The sequence below is a fragment of the Amaranthus tricolor genome, chromosome 17, assembly GCF_026212465.1.
Source record: "Amaranthus tricolor cultivar Red isolate AtriRed21 chromosome 17, ASM2621246v1, whole genome shotgun sequence".
Lineage (NCBI taxonomy): Eukaryota > Viridiplantae > Streptophyta > Magnoliopsida > Caryophyllales > Amaranthaceae > Amaranthus > Amaranthus tricolor.
The window spans coordinates 17,387,452-17,399,079 of NC_080063.1; the positions used below are offsets into that span (position 1 = coordinate 17,387,452).

Sequence of the window (11,628 nt, forward strand, 5' to 3'; positions counted from 1 at the left end):
TGTTTGGTGCGGAGCTTGAGAATATGCTTGTTTAAGCACAATTTTCCTCGTCTAATCATACTTTAATTTCATTTGAATAAGTACCATACACCCTTCTAACGGCATATTGTTTGGTCAGATTTAGGCCCTGCTCGTCCAACATAGGGATGATCATCCGAGCAGCAACCCACTGCTACTTTATGACTTTATCACGCTTGATGCTCGTTCATATGACTCCATTGATAGTTGGAGCATTCTTTTAGCCCAATTGCTGATTAGTCCTCTATTTGTTGCTCATTCGGGCAATTGTTTAGCTAATTTAAGCAATCTTTCTAGCAACCTTCAACCTCATTTGCACACACAATAACCCAGCTTCTTCCATGCTCATATTGGCTCATATGAGCATCAACCAAGCCCTCCATCACATACCTTGCCTCACACATGCGCTTGATCATTCCTTCAAACCACCTTCACTAAAGTCATGCTTGGATTGGATGTAAATATTTGAGGGGTAAAAAAAGTTAAAGTAAGAAAATAAAGTTGATAAATAAAAAATTAGTGAAATTTGTTTGTTATAGTGGGGGAATGCGTTACCTCCATAATAGAGCGAAATCATCTTCTTTTTCCTTCATTATTTTTATTTCATGTTCATTTTAATTTCTTTATAACTATTTCAACTATTTCAAATGCATTTTTATTTGCTTTCATTTTATTAGTTTGACTTTATTTCCCCTTAAATATTTACACCAAATTCAAGCATGTCCTATATATAATTTAGTTCTTGTTATTGACCAATATATTAAAATTATCACAAACTACGATGGATTACAAGAAGATATAATTGAAAAATCAAACATTTCTCAAAAAAAGTCATATAGTACTTTTATGCATAATTTTTCTTTTAAAACATAATTTTAGAAAAAATGTATTTAGAAAAATATTTCTTTCCAAAAGATTTCTCCAATAATTACATTTTTAATTAAAAAAATCCTAATTATATTTCCTTGACAAATTAATTTGTTCAATCATGAAAGACCACCTAGGCATCTACCATAAACTATAGATTACATTTCAAAAGTGCCCTACTAAGACATGCTCCACGCCTCTCCACAATTCAAAAGAAAACAAACAAATGCCCAATTCTACCAACTAGGTGATGGACAATGTCACAATAATGGACACTTTAACTCCTATTATTATTTATTATTAGTATTAATGTTTAATATCATCATCACATCACATTTATTAGGCTTGTCAACAACTACTCAAGAGATAACCCACTCTACATAGCTCAACCACCAATCCACCAAGAGATGAACTAATCCCATACATAATACTTTTTTCGCTCCATTATACTTGTAATTGGTAATGATATTTTTCCACATAATATGTCATAATTAATTATAAATACTTCAAAACATAATATAATATAGAAGTTACAGCTAGTGATTGATCTCACCCATAACATTTAGTCTTTAACATAACTAATCCTACCTTGAAAATGTTTGATTTTATAGTGTCCTTAAATTAAGGAAGCACTATCATGGTATGTTCTTCAATTGATTGATAACGAAGTCAACTGAATTTGATGCAAGTAAAAGTGAATTGAATTTTTGAATAAGCCTTCAAATCTAAGTTTATGTTGGAATCTACAAGTAGCATATCTTGCACATTGTTATTATTATTTATCTCTTTTTTTGCAGGGCTATATTATATGAAGGTTTCTTCAACCACATTCCTTCTGTAATATAATATAATTGTATAATATGATATGACATATATTTTTAATACTTATGTTATTTGTCAATTTAATAAAAAATTAGTTTCTCGAAAGAAATCTAATTAAGAAAAAGTATTGTATTATTTTGTTGCATTCTACTTTTGTATGATAGAATTTTGCTCAACTTATATGCATTCCTATCCAAGGAAGAATTATTGCATTTCCTATCAACAAAAGGCAAAATGTCTCTTGCAATCTTATCAAAAGGTATAAAAAAATAAGTCTTTTGTTAAAGATTTGTATGGAATTTCATGGAAATAATTTTTGAATGGACTCTAAAATAAGGCAATCTAATGATATTCAACTTTAACACTTCAATATATACTTGAAATTATTAAATATTTAACTATCATTCCAAAATATGAAATATTTAACAAAAATATTAAACGCAATATTAATTTATTTAGATATTTGAATTTTATAATATACTTAAAGAAAAAAGGAAAAAATTACCTAGAATAATTCAACTTTTTCATAGTTTTCCTACAATAATCTCACCTATTAATTAACCATGAATAATCCCAACTTTTAGGGGTATCTGCTTAGGACTTGGGTAACCTGATGACTTGCTATAATAGGTAATTCATCAAAAAATTATACTGAAAATTGATTTAAAATTAGAGAAAAATTTTGAAAATTTACGTAAAAATTCTAAATAATAAAAAAAACATAAATTGTTTTTAAACATTTTTTAAATATTTTTTTCGATATTTTATTTTAATTTATCTTTTTTTTAAAATAAAACTTGTTATAGTAAGTTATCCGGTCATTAGGTTTACTCTAGGAAAATACCCCCAAAGTTGAGATTATTCATAATTAATCAATAGATGGAATTATTATAGGAAAATCATAAATAAATAAATTGAATTATTCCAGAAAAATTATCCTCATCTAACCCTAGTCCCTAATACATAGACCAGCAAAACTAATGTATATATGTCTTGTGAATCATTGATCAATGTGCAATCAATCCTTACAACAATGGGATTGTCAACTGCTCCCACAGAGCAGAGCATGTGCCAATAGTCAATAACTTTAGGAAGATATATGAACCAATATTGGATATCATTAAATACTCTTAATATTAATAACATATTATTGATATTTGATATGTTCTTTTAAGTTTGATAATTAGAGTAACATATTATAAGAAAAATGTTATTTTCAATAGTAAATTCTAAAAGATAAAGGGTACACGTCCATTTGGCCAATTTGTATATGAATAAAACTTCTTGTTCATCCAAATCATGGCCATTGACATTCATACTCACGATACACATAAATACACTTATAGTGTATGAATTAGTTTTTATAATTAGTAAGGTAGATCATACTCCCTCTGTCCTTCTTAATTAGTTTTCTATTGAGCAAAACACTTACGATGATAAAAGTGATCATCTCTAATGAGCAAAATGTTCACGATGATAAAAGCGATCATCTGAATTAGTTTTGTCATGATCAAAAAGCTCACAATTACAAAAGCATGGAAACGAACCTAAAGGAATTGAAAGGAGGCTTAGATCATACTCTCTTTTTGTTCTTTTCATGATGGTTTAGACTTTGATAATTTCATATAGAAAACAAATAAATTGCTAAATTGGGATAATATACATTATAGTTTGAACATAATATATGTTAAAAGAAAATCTGAAACAATGGGGTATCCCATTTACATCAATGTAGCAAACCAGAAATTGATAAGCAACTGATTTTAGGAATCTACGAATCAAATTGAAAGGTTTTCAGGGGGTTAAATTATGTACAATTGGAGAATGAACGGCAATCAACCATCTATGTTTTATGCAATTAGACATCATCAGCATCGCTCCCGCCTATATGAGCTTCATGAGTGATCCAATAGTTGCTACCATCGGGGCCAAACACCTTATACCTGTTCGAACAAAAAGGATTTCCACAAGTCATAATTTTCCGTGGCACAGAGAATAGTGATCGTTTAGTTGACACGAGAAAGTCATTATGTTAGAGTACATAACATATACTGAGGCTTCAACCATCAGTTTAAGCTTTTGGTTGATATGGTTCTTTGACATGGTATCAGAAGTTTTTAGCCCAAATGGCTCTCGTGTGAGAGAGCGTGTTAGAGTATATAACATATCCTGGAACCTCTAGCCTCAACCATCAGCTTAAAATTTTGGTTGAGTTGGTTCCTTGACACATCCAACTATGACGGTAAACTCAAGCTACATAGGTGAAGCCCAAACAGCCAAACAGCAACATAGATTGGAGCCACTACCATACGGAATACATTGCTATAGCTCAAGGTCTCAAATTCGAGACTCGAATCATCTTTCACTTCCCAATAAGTAGATCTAAGTCCGTGTAAGAAGCGAATTATAAGGTTCCCACCAAGTAAGCCGGGAGAACTTGGTTTATGTAAGAAGTTAAAACGTAGTGCCATTTAATAAGCAGTAAAATATGCGATTTTTTGGTTCACAACAACACAAGTACAACTTCAACGGAAGTTCCAAATAAACGAAGCCACTTTTAGCTAATAGACAAAGGCATGTCATCGGTAATGGAACTTCCGGTGATTGAAGTAATGCTTCTGATGTCAAACCAAAAGACCGATTTATAGAAATAGTGGTTTCAACTCGAACCAACAAAATTACTGACCGCTCAAGGACTGATTTTCCTTCTTTGTACTTCTGGCTCTTTTCATGGGCAGTCTCCTGAAAGAAGACATCCCACACAAGTAACTAACAACAATCAATTGGCCTAAGCATATAGGAGAAATGGGGTTTGATAGAATTTCAGCCTGCAAAGCTTACATATTTCCAACCCACAATTGATCCACATCCGACACAGAAAATATCAGCCACGGTATGCATCCCTGTCATCATCAGTCTATCTTCGGTCTCTCCAAGGGTCACATTTACTCTGTCAAAAACTCAACAAATTTCATCGTTTTTTTCATGCATCACATTCCATCATCATTCATCCCAATGCCACTAACTGGCTACCACCTAGGTAGGTTTCGTGATGTGGATGCACCGTGCACACAACCTTACCATTGTTGAAACAACGAGGTTAATTCTAACTGACCCTTGATAGCAAACATCATCTGCAACTTAATACAAATAAGAAATGCACACAACTCAACGAGTTATTTTACCATATTTCATTATATTCCATAACCAATGTAACATCAAGAATGGACACTGGCAAACAAAAGACAAGGTTTCTTTTTCTTTTATTGTAGATCAAGATATACATATGATATTTTTACATATTTTGCTGCTTTTAAGGAGCTCAATTTATAAAGTATAAGAAACAAATTCAGATGACTAAGGAAAACTTACACTTTGTTGAAGAGATAAGCCTTTCCATGCCTGCAGTGAAAAGACTGAATCAACAACACATGTAAAACTGTAGTCAGATAATGAACAAGAACAAAAAATTGCCCTTTACAAAAGCATAGCAATTATGTGATCATTGCGTTAGTTTGAAAGATGGCGGCCGATGCATGAAAGCAATGGGCATTCAGTAAGCGTTCGCGAAATTCATTAAATTTCATCAACAAGCCTTATACCGCCACAAGATTGTTTGAGAAATTGAGATAATCATCCAATAAACATTTCTAAATAACTCGATCCAAAGAATAGCAACATCAAACCCGTTCTTTCTAACAAATCATCACATCGGTTGACAAAAATCAAGCTCTCATGACGTAAATTAGTATACAGAACAAAGTTGGTTAGATAAAGCTATTCAATGCTATAACTGGATGGTTTTTTGTGACCATAAGATCATAGAGCTTGTTTAGAAATGCTGAAACCATGGAGCCCAAGCTCTAGGCATGACTTCTCAAAAGGAAATACGGAAAAGCTCATGGTGAGATTGTACCGTTCCTTCAAATTGAAGGAACACTCCAAAGAACCAACCAACAAATGATCACATCAGTTGACAAAAATCAAACTCTCATGACGTAAATTAGTATACAGAACAAAGTTGGTTAGATAAAGCCATTCAATGCTATAACTAGATGGTTTTCTGTGACCATAAGATAATGGAGCTTGTTTAGAAATGCTTAAATAATGGAGCCCTAGCTCTAGGCATGACTTCTCAAAAGGAGATACCGAAAAGCTCATGGTGAGATTGTACCGTTCCTTCAAATTGAAGGAACACTCCAAAGAACCAACCACAAAATCATCGGGCAAAAGTAACCTTAGGCGGCAACTTGCACATACAGGGCAATAAGAACATGGATATTTCAGACTAGCAAAAATCAAGTAACAACAATACATCAAAGAAATCATCATCATCATCATCATCCCAATGATTCCCGCCTAAGTTAGGGGAGGGACCAAAGTGATTATGTAAACGAAAAATAACAAACATATTTCATTTTTTTTTCAATTGTAGTATCCTAATCAAACCCAAACTCCTTCATAAAGACAATCATTCAATAAGGTACTCTTAATACTTCCAAGTACGACAGTAAGAGAATCCGATCTTATCTCAGTTGAAGCATGTACCACTTTCTTCGGTCTCACTACCCCCTCCCCCTAGCCCTCCCCTAAACATCAATTTCCTCTCCCTCATGAGTTAATCCTCAACAAAAATGTAAGAAATTCTATTGATCATCACAATAGGAGAATGCTTTGAATATTACAAGTAATAGTATAAAACACCTAACCAAACAGAATCAGTAATCTCAAAGGGATGTTATTCAACCATCATCAAACTTTAAAATATATATAACCCAAAAAGAAAGTTTTACCCTTTTGCTTCCTAATTTTTGTGAATCATAAATTGATTCTACAATCACAATCAAAGACATAAAGATTATACATATAACTAAATGATAGTTAACACTACAAATACCGACAAAATTTGATTAGGTCAAACATTGTAAGTAAAAGCAACCCAATTCAAACATACCCATGAATGATCATTCAAATCAAAGAAAATTCCAAAAAAAAGAATCAAAATATATAATTTTTCAATCAAAAAATAAGAATTAGAGACCTTGGAAACAATATCTTCACTGAGAGCAAGATGGGTCCTACAGTATTTGCAGCTATAGATCTTCCCTTCCAAATTCACCACAAAAAGTCTTCCCATCTCACCAATTCAATTCTATCCAAATGTATTCCCCAAAAAATGTTTCCAAAATCGCAGAAAATTAACCTGATATATGAAAAAACAACAAAAATAAAATAAAAATTTTGGTTTTGACAAAGTTAATGGAATGATTCCAAAAGTATACTCAAAGAATTATAGAAAAAATATTTTGTAAGCTTAGAATAAAGTATAAAAGATGCCCAATTCATGAAATGAAACGTACAATAGAGGGAAGAAAACTGTTGAAAGTAATTGTTAGTATACCTATATGCAGTGAATTTGCAAGAAATGAAGAAAATGAAAGAAAGAAAGAACAAAAGTTCACAGTTTTAATACCAGTATAAGTACAGTTACCAACATTCACAATCTTTTGTCTTTTTTATTTTTTTTTTTTTTGATGATCCATTAAATTTTCTTTCTCGTTTACGTGATGTACTGATTCTGGCTGTCCTTGAAAATAGTTGTTTCTCTCATTTGCTCCGGAAAGACGGTGGGTTTATTTCAGAAAATAAAAATGATACTAAATAAGACAGAGTTTAAATAAAAAATTATGCTAAATGAAAAGGATAGAGAGTACTATTAATTAATTAATTATATTACTTTTTTATTATTTTTTATATAAGAAAATATATATATAGTTATGTGAAGTTCAATTTGATTTGTTTCAATGCATACACTTATGATATCAATTATTATGATTTATATATATACAATTGATTATATCAACGATGTATTAAATAGCGTGAAAATAAGAATTATAAATATTATTCCATTCTAAACCAATAAAATATACTCTCTCCTTGTCTTTTCGAATGTCCTATTTGTTATTGGGTTATTATTCATCAATTACTTTTAATTTTGTACTATTTTATTCTTAATATATGCATTAAACATAGTCAAAAGAGATTTTATTTAATTCGTCTCAACATAAGATTTATTAATATCTAGTTTTCAAAATTTTTTAATAAAATATTTTAAATGAAATAGAGGGGTATAAAAAATGACAAGACGTGCAATGATGGTGCAAAGTTGCTTGTGCCAACATTTATTTTTCTAAAAAAATTAAAATGGAATGGTGAAACTTTGCTTTAAGTAATAGTAAAAGAAAATGGTGTAGATGCAAGGTATAAGGTGGTATTTCATTGATTTTATTGTATTGACTTTGTTAAATTGTTTGGTGAGGACTTGAAGAAATGTGTAAGATGTATCGTTTAGAACACCATCACTTATACAACTATTTGTGTGAGAGACTGTTTTTTAAAAAGTCGATCTTAAAATAAGAAATTTTTATTTTTATTTTCTCTTTATTTGTATTAATTAAGTTATTTAACTCATATATCTAATGCGTCTTTGAAAAAAGTCGTCTTTCACAATAATTTGTGTCACTTATATTTTAACTAAATATATCGATTTTAATAGTTGTTTTTCTTGCATAATAGCCATTATAGATAAAACGTTTGACATATTGTTTTACGTTTTGTTTTAATGTATAAAAAATAAAAAATAATAGTCAAATAATATTTTGTTTAATTTTTTTATAATTTATCTTTTTACAACATCAATTTAATAGTAATTTTTAATCATACTCTAATATATTAAAGATACTATAAGGGTTAATATAGATATGGTTTATTCACATGATAAACAAGATATGCATTGAATAACGTAAATAAATTAATAATTGTTGAAAATATTGAAAACCATACATAGAAAGCTCAACATAATTTGTAATAATTAGTTTTATTTAATTTGTTATATTCAAGATTGCTTCTAGTTAGTGGTAGATGGACTTTGCACTAAATAAGATTGTTTAACAATAACATCATTGATACACCATGAACAATTACATTTGCATCATCACTTATACATTCATATAAAATGGTAATGCTATTTAGGAATGAGGAGTTGTTTGCCAAATCACTGTTAGTGCTTGGATATCGGGTGTTAATTGTTGGTTATTTGTTTTTAAGCTAGCTAAATAAGTCAGTTATTTTAAAAGATATTTAATATAATTAAGTGTTGGTTTTTTATTAGAAGAAAAGTCAACTTTTCAATTGACTAAAACACATAAACCAAACATATTTTCTGAACTTTTAAACAGCCAACAAAACAAAATATAAAATCAACTCAAAATACATTTATAAAATAACCCCCTAATATGAAATAACCCCTTAAAGTATGAACAATGTTTCTTATGTTAGTTGGAAGGTACGGTCCTTAATTTTGAGTAAAAATAGTGTAGTAAATCGTGTAGTTGATCTAGGAGGATCAAGTTTTTTATGGACTTGGTGACATTTTAGTATTCACCAACTTAATAATAATAAGTAAAAATACTTACTATTATAATATCTTTTAAGCGTAATTAATTATAAAAGAGTTATTTTTGTGAGAGACCATCTCTGAATGAGACAACCTTAAGATAAGGAGTCTATAAATTAATACTACCTTCTAAAATGTTTTATTTACTTTATGCGCTCTATCCAATCCACTTATTCGATCTTTAATATATCGAGTTATGTATAATTAAAAATTATAAAAAGTTGATATTAACAATCTTTACATCAAAACGAATCAAATAAGATCCTACATGACTATATTTTAACTTATAGATTAATAATAAAATGCAATTTAAGAGTGATAGATGAATAGTATCCCAAAAGAAAATGTCCCATTTTAAATAAATAGGAGGTAGTAATTATATTAGTTGCACTATTCAGCTTAAATATAAAAAGCGTCTCACGGTGAATCCCACACAAGAAGTTGTTATTCAAAAAATTGTTTATAAATGGGCTGGACTTACAATGGCAACAGCCCACTTTAAATCATATTTAGCGATGAGCCTGCTTGCTTAACACCAACTTGCCAAAAAACGTTTGGCCCATTCTTAATAACCCCCGGTCCCTAGTATTCTACATACAGCTACTCTCTTGAAACATTGTCTCTTTGAGAGACGTATCTCAAGCCCATCCCATTGAAGATTAATGTCTACTTACCCTATTCTTAATGCCCATTTTCATTATCTTTAATGTTTATTTACCGTATCCTTAATGTCTACTTTCAAAATCTTAAATGTCTACTTATATTATTCTTAATATGTACTTACAATATTTTATGAAATATATAATGGGCCTGTCCAATTAGAGTTGGTCTCTCATAAGAATTTGTGCTCTACATAAGCTGTTTTCCATGACATATTTTGGTGTACAACAGTACAACACGTTTTCAAGTGAGATGCACTTTATATGCAAGTTGAATAGCCAACTAATATAATTTTTATCCTACAGTGATAAGACTTTTTATTTTGAGATTATTTTACTAAAAGACGAAATCTAATCAATTTTCATGATGATATTGGTAATGATGTGATGAGATTATACCTCCTCTTTCTGTCTTTATAAATTTACCACAATTTGTATTTTAATTTTTCTCTTAATTTTATAAGTTTTATTTTGGATGGTGTATTTGTCAATTTCTTGAATTTTCATCCATATTTATTCTCTAATTTTCTCCCACTTTTAATTTTATCTACACAATTCAGTGTTTTTTTTATCATTTTCTTAATATTTGTGCTATTGATATATGTGTTATAATCCCTTGGGATCATAATGTGTATTTGTCGATCTCTTTAATTAGATCCATGCTAATATTTTATATTATAGGGCTACATAATTTATTTATAAGGCGCGTCTCATGATGAAACAGTCTCATATAAAAATTTGTTTAATTGACTCTAAATTGGCTAGGATAATGTTGTATGCAATTATTTCCTATGTCCCAGACAAAAAAACGAGAGGAGGATAAAGATGAGTGGTTAAAATGGAGAGTGAAAATATAAGTTTGTGGATGAGATTAGAAAAAGAGAAATTATCAATGGCACCTCTGACTTTTGGCACTTTATCAATGGTATCCCTAAGTTTTTTTTATTATTAATGGTACCCTTGTATTATAGAGCGTTTTACAACCGTAACCTTTTTCAATTTTTTTCGTCCAAAATCGTTCAAAACTGTTAACTTTTTTATTTTTTGAATTGAAAAATAAAAGAAAAAGAAAAAAGTTAACGGTTTTGGACAATTTTTGACGGAAAAAGTTTTAAAAGGTTATGGTTGTAAAACGCTCAATAATACGAGGGTATCATTAATAATAAAAAAAAACTTAGGGAGACCATTGATAAAGTGCCAAAACTCAGGGGTACCATTGATGATTTCACTTAAAAGAAAAGAGTGAATTCTTTACCAAAAATTAATAGTATTAGGATACCATTGATAAAAAAATTTAGGGGGACCATTGATAAAGTGTCAAAACTCAGAATAACATTGATAATTTCCCTAAAAAAAAGAGTGAATTCTTTATCAAAAATTATGATACAAATTAATAAGACAAATTAAAATAAAAATTTGTGTAAATTAAAAAGAACGAATAAGTATATTTGTTGAACTTGCTCATAAAGCAAGTTCTACTACAATGAAAGTTCAAATACTTACACATGAATGCATGATGGATTCTTAATTAACATTGAACATATCCACCTAAGAACGCATCAATTACATTTCGGATGAAATTTAGTTATAAAGGGAATTAAGTTAGAAAATAAGAAAAAAAAAATGGCATAATAGAATAAGATGTTAATATGAAGATATAGAATAAGTATGTAAATTAGTTTAAAAGAATGAGAGTAAAACTGTAGTCAAAAATAAAAAAATATATATAAAATTAAAAATAAATATTAAAATAGAAAGTATTGCAAATTAAGAGAAAGAAATAAAATTTTTCCATAAGATAATTTA

The 11,628-nt window shown here is 29.6% G+C and overlaps 1 protein-coding gene across 3 annotated transcripts; it reads right to left on the minus strand.

Moving 5' to 3' along the window:
* Positions 1 to 3,305: 3,305 nt before the first annotated feature.
* Positions 3,306 to 7,350, minus strand: LOC130804401 (protein yippee-like). 3 transcript variants are annotated; one of them, XM_057668822.1, is made up of 6 exons: positions 7,068 to 7,144; positions 6,749 to 6,910; positions 5,080 to 5,123; positions 4,549 to 4,657; positions 4,394 to 4,449; positions 3,306 to 3,650 (listed from the first exon to the last, which is right to left on the minus strand). In XM_057668822.1, exons 2-6 carry the CDS (start codon positions 6,842 to 6,844, stop codon positions 3,566 to 3,568), a joined length of 390 nt encoding a protein of 129 aa, XP_057524805.1. In that variant the 5' UTR covers positions 6,845 to 6,910; positions 7,068 to 7,144; the 3' UTR covers positions 3,306 to 3,565. The 3 variants fall into 3 exon arrangements, with proteins under 3 accessions (XP_057524805.1, XP_057524803.1, XP_057524804.1); XM_057668820.1 differs by lacking the exon at positions 7,068 to 7,144 and adding an exon at positions 7,181 to 7,350 and having other exon boundaries at positions 3,307 to 3,650; XM_057668821.1 differs by having other exon boundaries at positions 3,307 to 3,650; positions 7,109 to 7,350.
* Positions 7,351 to 11,628: the final 4,278 nt, after the last annotated feature.